This window comes from Amyelois transitella, chromosome 7 (genome assembly GCF_032362555.1).
Source record: "Amyelois transitella isolate CPQ chromosome 7, ilAmyTran1.1, whole genome shotgun sequence".
Lineage (NCBI taxonomy): Eukaryota > Metazoa > Arthropoda > Insecta > Lepidoptera > Pyralidae > Amyelois > Amyelois transitella.
The window spans coordinates 4,068,373-4,091,449 of NC_083510.1; the positions used below are offsets into that span (position 1 = coordinate 4,068,373).

The window sequence follows — 23,077 nt, forward strand, 5'->3', positions numbered from 1 at the left end:
TTGCATTATGAAATTTGCGAGTGTTGAGTAACAATGCGAACTAATGCGCTTTTGAATTTGAAAACGGATCGATAAACAGATAAATATTTATATGAGCTTCCTTTTGATGGAAGATCCCTGGCCTAATTGCGAATGGCGATGGGAGACGCATTGCGGTAGAGAGTGACATAAAACTCGTAAAAATTACATGAAGAAGAAAGAGAAAACAGACTCTTGTTGAAAACAAGTCAGTCTTTTCAGACAAACTGAAACAATAAATAAGCGAATTCACTGATGCTATGAGTCTCTATTTAAATTACGTATCAAATTGCTGTGGGAAGCCCTAAGCGTGAACAAGTAAATCCAATTTCTAGATCAAACGAGATGTTAATGTGCCATAAAAGGTTGTGTAAACACGTAAGTATTATGTTATTGCAAGAATAAGTCTATATAGGTAGTAATAGATTAATGAATTCTTTTCGGTTGAAAATAAATCATGCTAATGGTACAGAATTTTGAATAGTAGTTATCTTTTAGTTCAACGTTATAAATGTGTTTGTTTATCAACTTATACACTAATTCTATGAAGTACGTCATCGAAATAAGATAGAAATTAACAAAAAAGGTAATACGTATTTGTAAATCACGTTACTACAATTGCACTCCTGCCACTTATGGGACGGGCACAGACCCCTCTCTGTTTCGCAAATTAAACTCAATTACTGTGTTAACTTTCCACTTTATGATACTTATCTGCCCTCAGTAATCGCCGAGGTACATCGGGACCCCAATCTGTAAACGATTTTTGTCGGAACACTTAATAAAGAAACGAAAGACACGTAAAATCAGTAAGCACAATAGACTAAATAAACAGTGGCTGCTTTCGTAAATAAATAGTGCAGTCGTCAATCAGAAAATCTTTCTATTTAATTTCGGTTATAAATATTACTTACCCTTAAGAAGTTTACATCTGAACTGAATCGAATATGGAATACAAACTCTTATTTTTTAAACGTACACAATCTATTAACACATCATACGAACTTGATTACTGTAGTTAACAGAACGAAAACTCAAAGCCATCATAAGAGCTCCGGCAAAAAATATAAACTAATTCCGGAGTCGTCAAACATTTCATGAACAGAGTGCCGTAGTTGACTGGCGGCCGAGAGGAAACCGATTTTTAACCGGGACCGTGCAAAAAGTCTCCCATGACGGGAGATGCGACGGACGGGACACATAATATACGCGAGTATAGTACGCCGCGCAAATGGGACTATGGAAAGGGTTGTCAGTGTATGATGGTTTATTTTTTTTAAACTTTGTTTTAGTTAAATTGACAGGAATAAAATTGTATTTACAAATCTATTGCCTTTATTGGTTGGGTTTCATCCATCATTGAGTCATAAAGCTAAACGTGGCCTTTGAGTATGTGACTATTAGCTCTGTGTGCAAGAGATAAAGACGTGATATTTTGCTATGTCTATAACCCGAAGGAAAGTCTACGTCTCTGAATCTAGATTCCCATTTAGTTTTTATTGGTTGAAGAAGAATAACTGGAAGCAACATATAATCCATGTAACAAGAAAAAGTTATCATTAAACCTGTTTAGCAGTAAAACATGGTTACACTCAAGTCTACGTGACGTGCCTAACAAATTCTAAAATGTTAAAAATCTTTACACTACCATTTTCGACGAAAATATATCGGCAACCTGTGTAGTCTGCGTAGATGAGGTTTCTCCCTCGATCCTTTTCCGAGAGGCAGTACATCAATTCATCCGCATATTAGCTGTCAACGGGACCGATCGCCCGAACAGGGCAGAACGAGGAAAATAAACAAAAACAAAGTCTCCATAATAGTCTTCAGCCGAGGGAGCTGGTAAATATTTGAACTAATTTTAAGCGACTTTACGAATTTTGACTTTTACTTATTTGAAGTTAAAGTGATCAACTTTTGTAACAGTGAAAATGTATTTTCATAACAATTCTGCAACTAATGTGCCAATGCGGTGAACACACGCTTTGTGCTATTAGATACGTTAATAAGAATAAATAATAAATGAGAAAAAAAAACTTTATTTGAGACACTATAAGATCTTTACAGTGAAAAACACAAATAAGATCTGCAGAGCTTGTTTTTATTTAAATATACAATATGGGCAAAAAAATTAACGTTCCACTACTAACATTACACTTTCAGGTATAACTTTTATCTGCCTGTTAAAAAACCCTTAGTGGAGTCGAGAACTATAAGATCTTTGCATACATACATATAACCTTGCGGGGAATTACAAAAATCCATAGTTTATTAACCTTTCGCTTAGTCTCCTTTTAAGACATCCATGTGAAGTAATTAATAATTCAGCCTGTAATGTAACAATATTCAAGGAATAAATGATTATGATTATGAAGTGGTCGTATTCCAAAGTCCGTGGAACCATACGGCAAGATACAGTACGATGAATATAAAAAAATAATGTTCGTGATCGTTCATCACATTGGTATGTGTGTGGCGTGTCTACACTCTTACAGCAGAGCGTAACACTCACTTTCGTTTTCATTTGAAATCGATCCTTTTTCATTACGTATTTATTAGTTTTTGTTGCGTGATAATTCAATTACATCAACGTCACTTCTCTTATTCATTCACTGAAAAAGGCTTGTAATTTTTTTGTCTTTACTTCAATTATATTATTTATTATTCAATTATTGCATTTCTGTTCAAGTGAAATAACAAGCTGTTAAATTGTCTGTCTGGATAAATAAATTGGAGGTGCGATGTAATAAATAATATGAAGCTAAACTAAGCTTTGACGTATTTGTAGAAAAAACATCAATAAAGTAACATTTTTAGTATTAAAGATAAGGTTGTTATTATGCTAAAGATATTTCAAAATTCGCAAGGGTGGCATTAAAATTACAATCATTTTCTGTTTAGTAATGGGGAGAAACTTTCGAACCCGTCTGGAATTCATAATTAATTTATAACTAAAAAGGAAAATTTGGTCGCAGTCACTTGAAACTGGTTAAGCATTTATTGTAACCTAGTGAAAAATACTTGAATAATTGACAAATTTCTCATAAGATAACAGTTCACCTCAAAGCATGATGAAATCAAGGGACAAAAACGACTTTTAGATATTTAATTCAAATAAGAAAAATGCTCCAATGAAAGCTAAGAAATAACTTAATTGCTTGAAAACTATCTCCGAGTCTGCATACTCGCTCGGATATGCAGATTTTACTATACAATGACCAAATACTTCTGCGACTGAGACTATTTATCGGATAAAACGATGAGACAAAACAGAAATCTCAGATGTCGCTTTCTAGTTGATAGTATGCAGACTCCACTATGATCCTTTGCGTCGACGTGAAGTCGCGTGCCATATGTTGCTGCGACAAAGCTACATCAAAAGCGAGGCTATAATTACTGTACTCTCACCGTATACGGTTGGCGACAAGAAGCTCGGCGATGTCGCGTCCTAGTCGCGAGTATGCCGACTCCACAATGACCAACACCTTCGCGTCGATGCGAAGTCGCGCGTCGGAGCGATGGTCGCGCGCCGCTTGTTGCTGCGACGCGAGTAACGAACACTGTGACAGCGGACGCGGTACGCGGTCTCGCCACACGAGGCTGCAAAAATTAAAAAATATAAGTTATATTCGAAGAAGAATCTTTGGTCATGTGTTTGACGATTAGTGTGAGAAAATTGTATCCTGCTTCAATTGAAAGTAAACATTTTGAAGTATATTTATCTGTACTTGTTCGTATTAATACTTAACTACACGACGAGAGACCTGGCCCGACATTCTTTATGATATATTTTTAATTTGCTTAATAACAGAAGAGACAAGAAGCAGAAAGACCGAGTGCTACCTTATACTTATTTTATACTATTAATGCTAAGTTCACAGTTTTTTTTCCAACAGAAATTCTGTCATTTAATTTTTCATGTGTTTTATAAGTCAGTCAGTCAGTCAATAGCTGAGCTATAATATAAAGGTTGTTTTGTTTAGTATGGTTTGAGGTAAGGGAGGTATTGTTCTGACTTTTAAAACTCCATAAACGTTCATAAGCTTCGAAGTTGCTTTTAACACTGTTTACCTTCTACTTTCTGGATTTATGGGACGACTAATAATATTATTTTTTCATTTGATATTGATATAGGTATGAACATGTTTGCTATTACTACTTACCACTTATACTACTTGACAATTGTTTGCTGAACGAAAAAAGTCGTTGTCCTAGGACTTAAAAGTATTAAAACTGGTGTAGGTGTATATTACTAGTGTATATACTTACATAGCTAGCTAACCTCCCCGGATTCGTATGACTGAAGCTTTAAGAGAGCATGCATTACATAATATCGCTCAAAAACTGCCAATGTGCGGTTTGTCGTGATCCGAATGTATCATAAAATGTATTTATATAAATTTTCAGATGGAGAAGACATTTAGGTAAACATTTCTTCAATCATCATAATTATGCGATAACCATAATTATTACCTACTACCTAAATTAAATTTAAAAAGAAGACCCAGAAGCAAATTAGATATGTACATCTATATTAATTTCGATCAATCAGGTAAGACGTTAATTAAAATTAAATAAGGATTCACTACCATGTTATCTATCGCTGTGAAATTCAGAAGAAAATCAATCAAACACTGCCAAAGTTAAGGCCGCGTTCCAACTTGAAACCACATCAAAGAACCATTAAGGTTTATCTCTATAGCGTAAAATAAATAAAGGCGGAATTTGCGGAATTATTTATCCACGGGCGGCCGCTGGGATCCTGTGAGATGAGACTTGTGGTCTTTTTGCTTAAGGGAAACCACGCCTTGGTTGAAATTTGAAATTGAAACTTCAGAAAAAATTAAAGCCTACGTACTTTATACCCATATTTTTAGGTAATGCTGCATGTTTAATTTTTTTTTTTTTTTTTGGGACAAATTACACAGATTGAGTTAGCCTCGATGTAAGTTCGAAACTTGTGTTACGAGACACTAACTCAACGATACTATATTTTATAATAAATACGTATATAGATAAACATCCAAGACCCAGGCCAATCAGAGAAAGTTCGTTTCTCATCATGCCCTGGCCGGGATTCGAACCCGGGACCTCCGGTGACACAGACAAGCGCACTACCGCTGCGCCACAGAGGCCGTCAGTAATTAATTTGCTCCAGCCTCTTATAATAATATTTTTTAATGGGAAAGTCGTATCTATTATCTTAATGTTTGTTTTTACGGTTTAACGCTGCACCGATTTTCATTAATTTTCAATTGATATATACTTAATATTCCCATGACAACATTAGATAATATCATAATATTCGATGAAATCTTTTTCTAAAACACAGATGTTAAATAAATTGTTTACTATCAAATATATAAAAACCTTCAGTTGAAAATGCAAATGGGGCAATGAATATTTATGGAAACTATTAGCAATTTATAAGCAAATAGAGATAATTAATTTACGAACCCAGGAGCAGTTGAAGATAAATGTTCATAAAACAATACGCCATTAAATCAACGAGTTTTCTACGCGTTCACGAAGCAGCTTCCATTAATTAGCCAGAACACAAGTTTCGCTATAAATTCACTGAGTCTGCAAAACTTAACGCCCGCTCATCTCCGAAGCGTAATTTTAAGCCGATAAAATAAAATATTATCGCTTTAACTACACGACATCTGGCCTAATTACACAAAATTACGTCATAAATTACTGAGAATCGTTCAAATTCCGAAGTGAAGCGCGGGCAAACGAAAAGCGTCAACTGCGCTGCATCAACTTGGGTCGTTTTAATTCTTTCGGGGCAATTTCCTATTAACTGCTAATTTTATGGATACGGAACTTTTAGACCACCGGATAATGGACTAAGATCTCTAGTAGGTACTTATATTAGATGGTATGGTACAATGTTCAGAGATAAAATATTAATTACGAGACTCTTGTAAAATTGAGAAGTATATTCGCCGTATGATAAGTACGTTCATTAACTGATATGTGAACATATAAAATTGGGAAAATTTATACAGCGTATACCTGACATGAGCACAATATAGACTAGTACGTGAGTTCAGTGACTGTCTCAGACCTGCACCTAAGATAGAATGTAGTGACGGCAGCCCCGTGCCAACGAACTGAAATGGTTTACATAAGAGTGTAACACAATTTAGCCCATGACCGTTCTTTTGAAACTCAAGGGCAAGACCTAAACAATTTTATGTCAATCCTGGAATACACTTTTGATACACTAGAGGGGGATTCTAATGTAAATAATATAAATTTTAATTCGAACGTTTAATAATTGAATCCAATTGGTATAAAATTATTTATGCTGTTGTATCGCGTATCGCAGTTGGAATCTTTGATTAAGTATAAAGTTTATGGTTGAAGTAAAGAAATTCAAGGAGTAAAGATGCACGCTATGTCAAATGATAACTCTATATTTGACATGAATTAAATTCATACATTCCACGTTTTTGTTTTTAAGGTTCAAATTAGCACTACAGGGATCTCATATAATATCCGCGTATAGTTTAATATGAACCGGGAAGTAGAACATAAAGGCGACGGCGAGACTGAGCAAACAATTACAACACCTTACACCTGTCTACGCGGAGACATGTTTAAACATAAGTACTTCGAACAGAAAACACTCCCACAAGCAAATACATATGTACGGTCAGTAAAGCCTACAGGTAATTTACAATTATTGAAATATTTCATAATTTATTTATGAAAAGTGCCAAAAACATATATCCGCGTATCTATGGTGAGGCAAATTAAAATCGTTTATCGTATAGTTTTAGTGTCTTAAATCTAAATATCTAAAATTTCACGTGTATCTGAATACTACTTTTGTTTTACTGAATAAAATGATAGAAAAGTATTCATCACAATTAACTATTTATAGTTTCTATTCTATCACTATGGGCCACATAAATGCGTGGTCCGGTCATTATTATTGTTATTACAACGTAATTTGTGGAAAAGCTAAATTGAATTTCAAAACTCAAGCGAAAATTTACTGAAATTTGACGATAACAAGAACCACGATGAAAAGTGTTTTTCGGGACAAAGTCCGCTGTAATTATACAAACTGTCTAGTTCCACCGATGGATTACCACTTGACGTTTAATTTTATTGAATTTACCGGCGTAAAGATTTATTGATTTTACTTTAATAGCCTGAATGCTTATGGAATTCTAAAAGGTACCAAATAATTCATCAAAAGAACGTGATAAAGTTATATGTCAAACAAAGCAAACCTACATTACTCAATAGTTATTATAAAAACTGGACGGGCCAATATCATTATCATATTCGCATCATTGAAGTGCTGGCTACTCATATTCTCGATTCTACCATAAATTGGATTTTGTGCAAATGACGCATGTTTCCAGCTTGCGTAATTAATTAAGCTTAATATATCAATGTTTTAATTTATAACTTTAACGTTGATATAGCTTACTCTACTTGATTTCCAAATTCATCAGAGAGTATCGAATCGGAACATGATTACCAGCAATGTCAATGAATGAATGAAATCTCTTATCTCTGCGTGTTCCCGGTTGCAGAAGTGTTTCGGGGTCCGCCTTCCGACTTTTCTCTCTCCACTTGGTCCAGTTTTCGGCGTCCTCGGATTTCAGTCCATTGGCTCGAATAGGTATCAATGAATGAATTAACTAATTACTAGTTTAATTCAGGAAAGGAATACTTATATTAGTGATAGGTTTTCTTTAAAAAAATAATATGGGAATATGTTCTGTCAATGTTAATGAATGAAGGGGCTGGTAGAAGTTCGACCTAGAGTTTTCACGGCCTCTTCTAAAATACATAAAAATATATACATAGTATGAAACACAAATGTGCATAAAGCCACAACAACAAAAATATATAAAAATGGTCTAACTCTTACCTAGTGAACGGCACGGTGACGTAATACGTATAGAAGAAGCTGGTGAGGACGGATAGCAGCATGATGCCGAACACGCACTTCTTGACATTGATGTGGCTGGCTAGCCAGAAGCAGCACCGCGGCGCCGACGGCTTGTGATGCGCGTACTCGCCGCATTCCAACAGCGGCGTGCGCGACCCTCTCGTCTCGCTCGCCATCCTTAAACTACACACCACTATATTTACACAGAACAGTAACACTTAGGCCTCTATGGATATCACTGTAGTCTCTATCTGGGCACTCTAACGGCCGCGTTTGTCCTTGGTGGTGACGTTTTCTTTCGCCACTTGCCGTGTTTCCACATTTCATAGTGCTGGGGAGTATGAATGCGCGCGTGCGCAGGGTGGTGGGATGCGTGAGCGCAGACGGCCATCGCGAGCCGAGCAACGCGTCCGGATCCGGTTTAAAATGGCCGCCGACGCATGTTGGCGGGTTGTGGTCATCACGGCGACGTCTTGCGCTGCCGGTGATAGACTCACGGCATCCGTCTATGTGGTGATTCAGCACCGTCTTTGGCGCTCATGGGTGTTATCTGAAACAAAAACACATAACGGTTAATTCATGCTAACGTTTAAATTTGAAAATAGCAAGTGTTACTTAGGTTGAACGTTTTCCAGAATGTAATGGCTAGAAGGATCTATAATAATTTGTCAAAGATCACTTGCACGGTATCTTTAACAGATTGTTGAGAATGCTATCGAGACTGAAACCTATAACATAAACTAGAAATGCAAGAAACGCCACATAAACTTAATACTTTTTTGGCAGAAACGCGTTACACTTATTCAATATAATCAATTACACTACAAAACTGGAAAGCTATTTGGTTAAATTTATTAACAAGAAATTTTACCACCATCCCGAACGGTGCATAATAAATTAATTACCGTGTTCAATTTAACCTCATCTACTAGGTTAATTAATAAATTCATTGATTGACAACAATGTATTTATCTAGTGTGTATAATGGATGATAAAAAACACACCTTTATTTTTCTCGATTGAGCAAAATTTCCGGTTGATTTCAATAAAAATACGCTCGTCTGTTAATACTACACTATTATTGACATAAAGATGCTGGTATCAAAGAAATTAATAAAAATACTAGGTATTATAAATTATTCAACGATGTATCGATTTATCTTGCGGCCATCGGGATCGCTGAGACGCGAACACAGACGGCCGCTCCTAAATCCAACCTTCCACTCATTCGAATGAAGGCTTACATTGAAACACTTCTTTGCCGCCCGAAACAAATCCATTCAACCATGAAATTGGAAGAGCTATCCTCAAAATTCTGAATTAAATTTGATCAAAAAGTTAAAGTAATGAATGCGAGATCCGCTTTGAAGGACAATGAAACGTTGTTTCAGATCTGACCCGCCACGCCCAATTTCCACAATTTATAAAGGCTAGTCACAATCACATTTCTGGGGGTGAAACAGGAGTCGACGTAATTCATTCACTATTTTACGCTGATTTTATACAATTTGATTGAAGACAAGCTTTGTCGTCTTTGGCAGTAATCTAATTTAGATTCAATGAAAAGAATATTTTTGTTCTTTTTAGCAAGGCGTTTCAACAAAAGAAGGGTAATTTATGATAATTATTGCTTTCTACATTTATCACCTGTTCAGGTCGACAATCAAAATTTTTAATATTGTTTTGCTTATATTATCTAGATATAACTAAATCTTAACATACTTGAAGAGAGGAACCCATCAAACAAAAAAGAAATCATGTCAGTACCGCGCATATTTTAGTTTGAACAGTATGCAGATTTTATGAATTATACTTTCGTGAATAAAATCTTGTTTAAATTATATTAAATATAACCAAATCGAACTTAACGTCATGAATTTGAATCAAATCGTAACAGATTTCCAGTTAATTTCATACTCGTATATCTTGAAAATTGAAAATCAAAATAGTAAATAAGGCGGAAAGGAGCATTATATACGTATATGTGGCGGCTAATTCAACACAAAAACAGTGGGTTATTCGGTAACCAAGAAGAGGTTTGGAGAGCTCGTTTCAGGCGACGACGGTGGAAGACAGACGCGCACGGAATCCGTGATTGTGCGACCCTTTGAATATTAACTAGCAGATGACCCGCTCCAAACCGCGCCATGGATCTACGGGTCTGCTCGAAAGGTTAATTCGTACTGCCCATTGGAATGTCCAGTTTTATTTCTACACCCAACCCCCGAGTTGTTTGGTAAGCCGTGATAAAATAATTAAGTGGACCGAAACAAAAGAAGTCGTATTATAGAGTAGCTACGGTGAGGAAATTAGTTCTGTTCAAACACACTTTCCAGAAAGAGCGATTACCGCAATGAATTTGGGACGAGAAAAACTGAAGCTGTTAATTAAAAGAAAAAGGCTAATAATAAAAAGACCCACCCCGAGCGCAGTAGTCACTGAAGATAAGCTTCTTGAAACATGGGAAGGGTTTAAGATAGTATCCGAGTCGATTCTGCCGCACAATAGCTATGTTAACTTAACTGCCAATATCGTACCTTCGATAATAACCTCCATGTTATCCACGTAATGCCGGGTATAACGTTACAGGTATAATAACGAGGCGCGGGCGATGCTACCTTGTTGAATCCGAATCTGATTTGTTCCCAATTCAAATTTAATTTTGTAAATTGAGCCGATGAGATTACAAATTGACTCTGTTTAAAGATTTGATACTTTTATAAGAACAGTGAGTGGTACATTATTCTCTCTATACAAAAAGCCTCTGTTTTGGTCATGACGATAAAATGATAATTTTAAAGAAATGGATTTATTGATGGGCAGTACGACATTTGTTGTCGTACTGGCCATTAATAAATCTTACACGAGATTTCCACATCGAGGCATACAACCGCTAAAATTATAAATGGTATCAAAAAGTAAATAAGAAAATACCAGAAGAAAATGCAAACAAATCGGGACAGCTCAGTAAAGCTTAGTAATCAAGTTGGCCTAAAAATTAATTGACGCGCAGTTGTAATGCATTTTAGAACACGAACGAACAGTCTGAGATGGTGTAGATAAGGAGGCGTTAATCCGATTAGGCGAAATGAGCTAAGGCGGCTCGACAACTGAATTATATGATTCTATGAATTACGTTCTCTAATCTGGTCTAATACTATCTCAATAGTAAAATTGTTTAAGTTAAAGAATCATGGTATTAAGTCGTTTTAATGCGTCTCATTTCAAAATATCCGATTTCGCATCAGTAAATCAGAAAAGTGAAATCTGTAACGATCGCATAGCAAGTGGTAATCTAGATTCTTTTCCTAGCTCTGTGGAAATCAGGCGTGATGGTTTATGTATACCTGATTTTATATAGGTAGCTTTTCCGTGTTTCTCCATACATATACATATATATGTAGTATCACGTCTTTATTCCTTACTTTAAAGCCTAAATGATAGAATTAAGATTCAAATAGTAACCGTGGTCACCGAACTATTTAAATTAAAACTAATTGGATCTAAATATTTTTGTGCCTTATATATAGTTTTTGATATTTTTGAAACTTCTTAGGTGTAAGAGCTCCATTTGTATTTCAAAGCATGAATAATATTCGAATCAAAATTCCATTTGACGACATAATTCTCGCCGTTCCGGATCAAAACACAAAGGTCTTTATGTAGTGTCTTTAGCCGAAGGGATGGACCAAGTTATTATAACTTTGCTCGTTCACCACACCTCGCAGTCACGGGTTTTGGAAACCCGCATAATAATGTCACCGTTAACATGAAACTCGCATAAAGTATGGCTCATCTAAAATATCTGTACGAATGAATCAAACGAAACATCGTCGATGAGAGGTGCAGGGTTTTGACGATGATAAAGAGATATCGTATATCATTCCGTAAATATAGGAACACGTGAACGGAGCATTTATTTGTATTGATATGTTTTCCATGAGGTCTGATGGTCTGTGAATATCCGACTGCGATGATAGCTAATGCGACAGAGAAGCGGTCGTCTTTTAGAAAATTAATATGTCTATTTCTAGTCATAGTTCTATTTCAAAAAAACTTTGCTGTTAGTTTACTGTATGTACAAAAACGCGTTAATAATCTTCCATATATCAATGTGTGAAGAATACAACTAGGAATAAATGTAAGAGGAAAATCAACCTACCAACACTCGTATCGTCATTAAGGGATGACCACAATCCCGCATATTTGGTCAAGATTGATTGCCAGCGACATCATCTGTCAGTCGTAGGACAATTCGCAGTTCCGCATTCAGTCTGTACTCTTACAAATGACGACATACATTTATCCTTATACATACATATATCGCGCCATTATCCATTACGAGGTATACGGGGTGTTTAGCTAGATGACACAAATTTAATGAATACCATCGAATGTTAAATATGAAAGTTGATGTAGACTTTTTACAATGAGCACTATAATGTTAAGCACTGTTGTAAAACGTTACAGTTAAAATGAAGCTTCCGTACCATAAAAGAAAATTACTAATTTTACTATCTATTTCTACCTTTTTCTTTTCGTATTAAGAATATTTGTACTGACAATCACACTATAAAGACAGAGTAGGTCATAAAGAGAAACATCGCGACGGCGTCATTAGGGCTGGCGGAGTCCGCAATTCACCCGCATATTTGGTGTTTGGGCAAGATTAATTACCGCAGCATCATCTGTCAACTCGGGGGCTTTCCGTTTTGTTTGTTCTACAAATGGAACATATCCATCGTTACATTTGTGACACGCTACACTGCGCTCTTTTAAAGGTCCCTAAAATTATTTTCAAACTGGTATCGAAACAAAGGGATTCAACCGTCAAAAGCAATATAAATATTGAATTCTGCTTTTTGTAGAGTAGGTAAAATATTTTTTTATATTAAAAAGTGTATTTCGAATCAAGTCACAGAATGTAACGTGAAAAACAAAATAATTTAATGTATCAAACGTATGTTTTATGAAAATATTTTTGTGTTCTGCTGAGTTCGAAAATGAAACAGTTGTATTAATAAACAACGTAGACAAGAAAAAAAAGACATGTTTAACCATAATAAATTCAAATATATTCATTGTAAGCAGGTAAGAGTAATGTAAAATACGCTATTCTCAATTACTAAACCTCGCCAGATTAACCTTGTTTCAATAATGATTCGCTGAAGTTGTTATATTAATTACCGATATCATTAAGCGAAGAAAGTTCACAGCTCTCAAAAAGTTATAATTCAGCTATTGAAGAAAAATAACTTTGGGGAATTTTCGGCTCGAAATTATTTGGAATGAGTTCAAGAAATCAAATTTGAATATCCATAATGCAGCTGTGGATTGAATTATGTACGGAGTGCCCGGCCGAGTGAAATTCAACAAAAGGTACGGCTCGGAATGGAAACAGAGCATGCCGTTTCATAATTTATTTGCTGAATCTCTTACCTGGTTGTTTCATTTGCTAAATGCAGGCGGTGCGCGAACAACAATCGAGCGCTAATTGTGATTCAACTAATTTGCATCGGCGAGACTCATTCTGGGTCTCTTCTACTGATTTGCACAACTATGCAAGCCGATACGTATAGCGATAACTAACAGAACGTGAATCTATATGGAAAACTTATAATTACTTAAGTGAACTACCGCTTCCGAAGCGCAAGTGTGGAAGAAATATAGGAATATACTCGTGTAGATAGGTATATAAATAATCTACCGTGTAGTTCCCGGCACCAATAGTAAAAAGAAAACTTGGGATTCTTCTTTTAGGCGATGGGCTAGCAACCTCACGTCACTATTTGAATCTTGATTCTATCTTAAAGCCAAATAGCTGAATGTGGCCTATCAGTCTTTTCAAGACTGTTGGCTCTGTCTACCCCCGCAAGGGATAAAGACGTGATTATATGTATATATAATTAATGCATCTCTTCTTACATAACAGTCTCTGGGATTTGCCATCAGTTCGCTCATATTCGTATAATAGTTTTACTATTAAATCCGATTAAAATTTGGGTCAGTCCCTGTTGTTTGTAAACTACTGTTTCCAAACTAAGTTTAAAGGTGAGTTTAATCCAATGCGAAGATAATTATCGAATATACGTAACGGCTCGGAAACATTTACAAATCACTATTTGAAGTCTAGCTAATTTCTTTGGAAATTTCACAATTAACTGTTAGGTACATATTGCATACTTTTCTTATTTGAGTGTAGTGTAACTTTTTCGTTTTTGTCTAGATCAAATAAATAATAAATCGTTATGTAGGAATAAAATAAATGATCCAAGACCGAGACACACAATATTGGATTATCGATATCCGTAGTAACTGGAATGTTATGAAATCGATTAAGGGCAATCAATCCGGCATTTCAATTAATCGTCGATATATGCATGTCGAGTGCAATATCTCGATCGCTGCAACTTGCAAACAGGTATCTAATTAAAGGAGCATCGCAGCCATCAGATTCTCGTTAGTATGCCAGTTAGTGAAAGTGAGCAATCAAAATTGCGAAGCAATTATTGAGAATGGACGCTTATAATGAAGTAATTTTTAAAACAGGCAGATTAATGGAGCAGGTTTGTTCGAGTAGTTTTGAAATCGAGTCGTCATCAGTTTTAATAAGTCTAATGTCATACACAAATCAGTTTAATTTTAACATTTCACAAACAACGACTACGCCTTATATCTTGGAGAGGCATGCAGAGACTACATATTTCCACTTGTTACAATACTTGTAAACATTTACTTTCTCTAAAGATTTATTATTTGTTAAAAAATCAATACAAATTGAAAAGCTCAGGTAAAAAACCTAGACTGAATTCTTACACAAAATGAAGTGCATCGCTTGTTTGCATTAAATTATGCGAGTGGCACTGGCTTTACACGATTACCCCAAATTTATGCAAGACATTATCCTAGGATGGCGGCGTTGCATAACAACGCCTTCAGTGTCCGAGCGAGTCGCAGCCTCCTTTATGAAACCCCCTCACTATGATGTACGGCGTGTGGCGCCGCGTTATTGCTTCTCAGACCATGCTTCCTTTGCACACATTAGCTTTTTGTTATGGCCAAATGCAGAGATAAAGTATTCCGTTATTGAATTGCACGTATCATCAGGAGGGGATCTGATATACTCCTATCTTAGGAGAATATGAAAATTTTAAACAATAACAAATTGAGACAATACCCTTATTTTAGTTAAGAATGGTTCTACAAAAAGTGTACCGACTTTAAATAACTACACTCAACAAGTTACAAGCAACAAAAAGAAGTCAGATAAAGGTATTTGCTCTTTAAGAACGAAGTTGCTTCTTACATCCCTATTCCAATATGAGTTTTTAGTTGGATCGACATTTTTTCTACAGTAAAATTTTTGAATATTCGAGACATGAGAGTTGCGGTAATTGAAATAGTAGAAGCAGTAGTCAATACTACGTTTTATTGGCGTTACGTGGCTCGCTAATGACGCGGCTACGCGAACGCGTGATAATCCTCCCGACCATTAGGCCCGGCCACTCTCTCGCAAATCGTCCGCATATTTTCCTAAGATTAATTGTTCTCGAATATCATCTATCACGGTGAGCTCTCTCGTGACCGTCGTTGGCATTGCGTACGACGTTTTGTTTAAGAAACAATAGTACGGACGCGTGGGGTAATTAAATATTTCTTAGAAATAACTGAACAATTTTCCGTACTCAAATAACCTTTTTTTATGGCGGTAAGTAGTTAATGGCTGGAGGAATCAGAGATAGATAAGGATTAAAATTTTCAGTTCCTTGAGATTTGAAGTTTTTAACGTGAACTCCTGTGTGAATTCCTAAAACAACAGTATTAAAGGTTCATAAAACTGGAAGTTGCCTATTTGAAGACAACACGATCAAACAAAGCTAATATGTTGTATTATGCTTTTACATTACCCATTTAAACGCAGTAAATTCTAATTTCGTTAGCCAAAATTAGGGCGATTACACTCTCCGAAAAGATAAATCCGAAGTTGGAAATACCCCTCGCAGAGTTTATTGCGTAACGGACAAGAACAAATTGAGTCGATCTTTTTTTCAGGGACGAAAAACCGAAACGCTGTGCATTTTTAGCGTTTTCAACGTGTAAACTTCGAATATCAATCAAGCCGACCTTTTTTCAATAACGCTACCGCAGGGATCCTTTCAAAGGCAATTTTTCGAGTGATTTCGCTTTTAGAGTTTGTTGTCTATTGGTTCCACCGATTAGAGTACACCATTTCTTAACTATTATTAATAAATGTCTATTTACCAAAAAACGTATTGGTATTGGTGAATAATTAATTAATAATCCAGTTTTAAAATTGTTATAAATGCATTATGACATTTTTGAACATAAAATCAATCAAGTGATTGCGATACAACACATTATTCATGCCATTAGTACCTACAAGTCCACGTTGTTGAATAAAAAAAAACGCAGGATTTAATTTAATCTTAAATAACAAAATTAATAAATAAAACAATTGGCACACTATTTATAATAAGTATTGTGTTTATTGCGAGTGAACTAATTCCAAACTCGAAAACAATATATTAAAATAGGAATCTATATAACCATTTAAGTTTCTAACTCGGTTGAATACATAGTCTAAAGGAGTTGATTAAAGTGTTTCAGCTTACAGCGCCGGCGACAATGAATATTCAGTGCATAAGCATAATGCAGCCGCAATCTTAGTGCTCGGAGTCGTACGGTTTCGATGGTACAGAAGTATAACCCATTCGATTTGATTTTTTATTTTACAACATGAGTTTAAAAAAAGTAATAAATTGAGGATGGTCCTCGACAAGAGTGAAATTTACAATATATGAAGAAAAAATGGAACTATTTATATTAGAAATGTTTTAGTCTTAAATATTTTATTGTAATTATTTAAAGTGCATATTTAATTTGACTAAATTAAGACATCCTAAATAAAAAAGTAACTGATTAAAAAAAGCGAAATATCATGCAGCATCTTTTTCAATGACTTCATTTCACATAGCGAATTAGTTAATTCATAATTTAGGACGTCTAAATTTTGTCCAAAGACTGCTCACAAATTTAATAGAAAACAGATATGCATATGTTTTATTTGACTGTATAAATATTTTTCTCATCCATTGTTTGGCATGGCACATCTGTTCCTTCGTTATAAGTTCCAAGACTGTCGCAACTGCATTGCTGCCCATTTCTCATCTTAAATGGCAAGGCAAAGCAAACACCACGTTTTTTGCTCGCCCTCAGGCCGATGTGGCACCACAATATTAATATCAGTACGTGGCACGTAAGCGAATCATTTTATAATAGGTACGGTTTTGGTACAATCATACAAACATATAATCAGGTATATATTCCTCTCGGGGTAGACAGAGCCAACAGTCTTGAAAAGCCTGAAAGGCCACGTTCAGCTTTAGGCCCTAATGGTACAAAAATAGTTAAATAATAATCTAATTTGTCTTCTAATGAAATTTTCGGGAATAAAAATTAGTTATCTTTATGCCGAATTTCGTTACTATCAGGTAGATTTCGAATTTATTAAAAAATTAACTTTTGTTTGATATTGTAAGCATGTACATATGGATAAGCCTCAAAATATTTATACAATCGGTTTGCTTATTATTTACTTAATATTCAGAATTCTAGTAAGTTAAAATTAAGTATTTAATTCGGGGGAGATCTGAATAAAGGTTAGGTCAAGAGCAGATATAGTTTCTTCCCGAAGGCATAAGTTAAGAATTATATTATTATTTTTTTGCTTTATTAGTAACTACTCGTTAAAGACAAAATGAATTTTTACTATATTTTTTGCGGTCAAGTTTACGACTCCGTTATTCCCAAAGGCCCACGGTTATAATATATAAGTTGACGATAAAAAAGGGGAAGCTCGTCAAAACGATCGTAAAGTGGCTAGTTACAAAAGCTATGCCTAAAGGGCCGCGGTTTGTTTATGTACAAAATATAACGCCGTAGTGTGAGTCACTGGAAAAGCCAAAAGAAGGAAATGATTATAGCCCAAAATTGCGTGTATGGTAACGTGTTGAACATTAGAGATCGAAACCAAGATTTGTTTTGACACATTTTCGAATCAAGGCCACTTATTTTGTATTGAAGGTTTTTTATAAGACACATACATAGCATTTTTCATTACTTTGTTACAAATTAAAAAAAAAAAGTAAACACCTCACCCATTCAATGGAAGTAACTGCATATATGGAGGTTCGCCGAAAAGAAACAATCTACGAAGCAACAGTTAATAAAGCTATTATATAGTCCTAAATATAATTAGTCTTATTTAATAACGATAATATTTAGTCTATAAACACGTCAAAATTCTAGTTAACAAAGAGGAAGCAACACTTATTGTCACACATTTCGTGCGCGAGTAGCGGACGAGATCGCGGCGCGCAACACGTCCGTCTTTCGCTACGGCTGGGGCATACTGAACTGACTTGGAAGCTACGAGGCTACGACTCTACGAGTGCTGACACCGAAGGCCGAGCGATATCACAGCGAGTTTGTGACAGGACTACGAACATGTGTGGCTACGAAAACGCTACGACGAAAAATTATACGTCGAGGAAAAATTAGGAAAGCTCCGACCGCGACAGTCCATCTATTCAGTCGGTCGTAGCGATACAGCGCACGATCCGCCCCGATTAATACTAAGCACGTCAATAAATATTGATACTGGCTCCTTTGTCTTGCACGGAAGATTCGTTTCCTTATATTAATGGTACACTCACGTTTGTTTGACAAATCGCGTAGGCACGGGATTCTGCTATGTTTTCTTTTGTCATTCCATTCTTTGAGGGCTTACAAGGATAAATATTATAGGAAATGTGATAAATACTTATTCAGATTACTGTCGACCCAAAAATTCATTAATCGGTTTGCTTTAAGCCGGATTAACTGAATGCCAGTAAAAGTCGTATTATAAAACTAACTTTATTTAGGTTAAGGAAAAACAATTATGTTTATTTGGGCACGAGGCGACACAAACCTCTCTAACTCCATAACATTTAATAAATGTAACATAAGTTCGTTCAAATATCAACGTGATGTGAAAATAAAGGGTTACAATTGGGTCACCTATTGTGCTAACTTCGCCGACAATTTGCGAGTATTTGCCAGCGAAAGTCAAATCGCTGAGCCGTCGGATCGGCAGGCCAATGTGTGACGGACGATAATCCGCTCCTAATTAATGTATGGGCCCGGGGATCCGTTCAGACGTGATATTATTGTACGAAAGATCGATTGCTGCTCACTAATACAAATATTCGACTCTATATTTATAACGAAGTTATGCCCGAAATTGGATGATGGCGGATTGGGGCCTCCTACGGTAAAATTTTAAGTCAAACAGCTCTTATTAGACATTTAATGTAGTATTTGATATTGAATTCCTTCCTAAGAAAGATCAGACCATGTTTAAAGTTAGGAAATTTATCAAAATAGACGCATGATACATTCGTCATCATGGCCATTGCTCTCAAGAGAAGAGTCCGGGATGCGCGGATTTCATGGATTCGGTTTTTACACGAAACAATTGACGAACCTGCAAGTGCAGGGGAAAAATTACCCATAACATCTTCTATGTGGATGTCGATATATGAACATAAATACGCAAGCAAAAGCAAAAAAATGTACTTATGTATGTTTATTTACATACATACATACATATGATCACGTCTATATCCCTTGCGGGGTAGACAGAGCCAACAGTCTTGAAAAGACTGAATGGCCACGTTCAGCTATTTGGCTTAATGATAGAATCGAGATTCAAATAGTGACAGGTTGCTAGCCCATCGCCTAAAAGAGGAATCCTAAGTTAATAAGCCTATCCCTTAGTCGCCTTTTACGACATCCATGGGAAAGAGATGGAGTGGTCCTATTCTTTTTTGTAATAGTGCCGGGAACCACACGGCACTATGTATGTTTATTTTCGTAGATTTATCACTTCAAAGTTTTATAATATTCTTATATAATTCCAATTCAAAACAGACGAATCTCAAATATATCCAAACTATGTCCATTGACTATCCCACAGCGGATCGGTCCTGTTTTATTACACACTGTCCTCCAAATGATCCCATGTGGAATAACGTAGATAGTGGGCCGGTGAACGTACAATTTTATTGGGCCATTAAACTCTACTGGACCCTTGGAAATAATGAATTATCGAATTATATGCGTGCGGAGCTCTTCAGCAGTAAAATTGTCAATTGAATGTCACTAATTCATTGCTAGGGAATCAAAAACAGAGGAATGGGTCGTTAGAGAGATTGGTTTTATTGCATCGATCAATTGGAATAAATAGGAACGACACAAGTATTGAACAGACGGTACCATTTTTTATTCTCCAGTAAGTTTAAATGTACATTTTCTAATAACCAAATGAAGTTCAGCAGTGTGATTTCTGGCAAACAAATCTCTCTCTTCGTCTTTCGTTGACGGTAAATGAAAAATATCACATTATCTCTGTTTGGTTTTTAGCCAATAGCTTGGAATATTGCAAGAGGCACTATTAGGTGAGGAGAAAAATGAGATTTAATATTTTACCAAAACTAAATGTACTTTATACATATATTACACAAAATACATTTATTTTTATATTACTGCACTTAATCCCGAAAAGGGTTAATAGTCGTCGACTTCGTAGAATTCAAAAGCGCTGCTGGAATCTAGTGGTACAAAATGAGTAGGCAGTCGTAGACCTCGTAGCGGCTTCTCGTAGAAACCTCGTAGAGGCCTTTCGAAGTTTCGTTACTTTTGAACTAGTTTTATTTCTTCAACCGACTAATGATTTTTGAGTCAAAGGTCGTATATATGCCCGTTCTATGCATAGCTACGCTCTTCCAAAGTACATATATCTCCAAGCAACCTTGCAGTTGAAGCGCTGGATAAGTATTGACATTGTGCAGCAAAGAATTTCGTTTCAAAACTTGCGGTTAAACCAAAGATAATGTTAAACTGGCCATATAAAAGTATTGTCCCATGAATTTGGCTATCCGTGAACACCGAAAGCCATGTAAACAAAAGCCTAATATTTCCAAATAAGAGTGTGTGCATGTTGTTTTTGTGGGAACAAGCACATTACACGTTATTGCAGTAGGTGAAGGGATCCCCATTATTCCGTCGCCACATTACATACATATATAGAGAAACCAAACAGTAAAATAATAAACTAAAAGTTTAGTTACTTAAAGGAATTAAATTTTTTTACAGGAACACGTGTGTCGTGTGGTTTCCGACACTTTAGAATGGTATCACTCCATATCTTTTGACAGGCGACTAAGGGAAGAGTAGAGAGAAGAGTAGGTGAAGAGCTACCAACCTGTTACTATTTAAATCTATCCGACAAGAAATATAGGGGTGACAATATGTATGTATGCAAACGAACATATCTTCAAGGACATTAATACTGTTTAGAAATAATTCTGCATTTTAAAAAACAAATTGTCCCAAATAAAAGCGTATCTGCACAAAGACAATGGTACTGATTTTTTTTTTTAGAAAACATTCCATTTTCTGGTTCGAAAATAGTAACGTGTGAAGTTATTGTAGCGAAAACGTTGGACAAAAATCTAAACAAGATTTTCAGAGAATTTCCCCGTGTAACTTTAATCACATTTTATATTATTTGCCTTTTAAAAGAACGTGTTTTTAGAATTCTGATTTTGTTGGAACACCTAAAATTGCAAGTAGAATTAATTATCATTTTATTCAGACTCTACATTTTCTAATTTTAGTATCATTTGGATTAAGAGAAGTATTGAAAGTTACCAAGCCAAATGAGAAGATTATTATGTTAGGTGATTTTAATGGATGGGTGGGTGTAAAGCGTGATGGATATGAAAAGGTGCTTGGTGCGTTTGTTGACGAAAAGGTGAATGATAATGGAAGAAGTGTATTAGAAATTTGTCTAGAGAGGGATCTTTTTGTGTCGAACTCAATGTTTCAACATAAAGAGATCCACACCTACACAAGAGTGGAAGGTATTTTAAAAAGTATGATAGACTTTGTGATTGTAGATGAAAGATTGAAGAACAAAGTGCTGGATACCCGTGCATATCGCGGTGCTGGCATTGACTCGGACCATTTACTGGTGATATCCCGGATAAGGGGTATCTTCAATCGCTGGCGGCACAGGGTAAGGGAGCATACCAGCGCTTTGGAAAGAGTAAAAGTAGAAAATTTGCAAGATATGGATGTAGGTAAGAAGTATATTAATAGACTGAAGGATGAATTTGAAGATTTAGAGGAAATGAGCGATATTGAAGATGGATGGAAGGAATTTAAAGAAAGAATTGTGAAAGTAGCTGTTGAAGTGTGTGGTGTAAGTAGAAGAAGGAAAGGAAAAAATCACAAAAATGCGTGGATGAGTAAAGATGTGCAAGAACTTGTGCGATTAAAGAAGAAAGCATGGCTGGATTTGTTAGCAGCAAAAGCTAACTTAAGAATGCAAGAGGTTATAGATGAAGATGTGAATGAAGCACGTAAGGAATATAAGAAAATGAAAGATTTGGTTAAGAAAGCTGTGATTAGAAAGAAAGAAGAGTATAAAGAGGATTTTGATAAAAGGCTATCAGAAGACTTTCAGTCAAATCTGAAAGTATTCTGGAAATCCGTAAGGTCAGCCCGAGGAAATACTATAACCAGAGAGCTGACTAGGATCAGATGCCAGGATGGTAGCGTTGTGAAAGGAGAAGAATGTGTACTAAAGATATGGAAGGACTATTTTGAAAGTTTATTTGAAAAAAAGGAAGGAAATAAGAAAGATTTCTGCTATAGCGAAGAAAAAGAGAATGAGATGGAAGGCGAAATTGAAATGTTCGAAATTGTGGAAGCACTTAAGAGTATGAAAGCGGGAAAGGCTGCTGGGTGTGATAGAGTGTCGGTCGAGATGCTTAAAGCAGGAAAAGGCGTAGTAGCTAGTCAGTTGTACTGCCTTTTCAATTTGTGTTGGAGAAGCGGCCGAGTACCAAAAGATTGGTGTAAGGCTGTTATCGTGCCACTTTACAAAGGAAAAGGGTCACAGCTGGACTGCAAAAATTATCGTGGTATAAGCCTGCTTAGCGTCGTCGGCAAATTGTATGCTAAGGTATTGATTAATAGAGTCAGGAATGAAACTGATGACAAAATATG

At 35.8% G+C, this 23,077-nt stretch overlaps 1 protein-coding gene across 1 annotated transcript in view; it reads right to left on the bottom strand.

The window, feature by feature from the left end:
- The window catches only part of LOC106133884 (bifunctional heparan sulfate N-deacetylase/N-sulfotransferase), a 102,234-nt gene that overhangs the window by 35,374 nt on the left and 43,783 nt on the right, over positions 1-23,077 (bottom strand). Inside the window, exons 3-4 of the mRNA XM_013333740.2 lie at positions 7,919-8,489; positions 3,427-3,618 (exon numbers count right to left, since the gene is read on the bottom strand). Of these exons, the coding sequence (XP_013189194.2) occupies positions 3,427-3,618; positions 7,919-8,115 (389 nt within the window). The 5' untranslated portion in view covers positions 8,116-8,489. The remainder of the gene's footprint in view (positions 1-3,426; positions 3,619-7,918; positions 8,490-23,077) is intronic.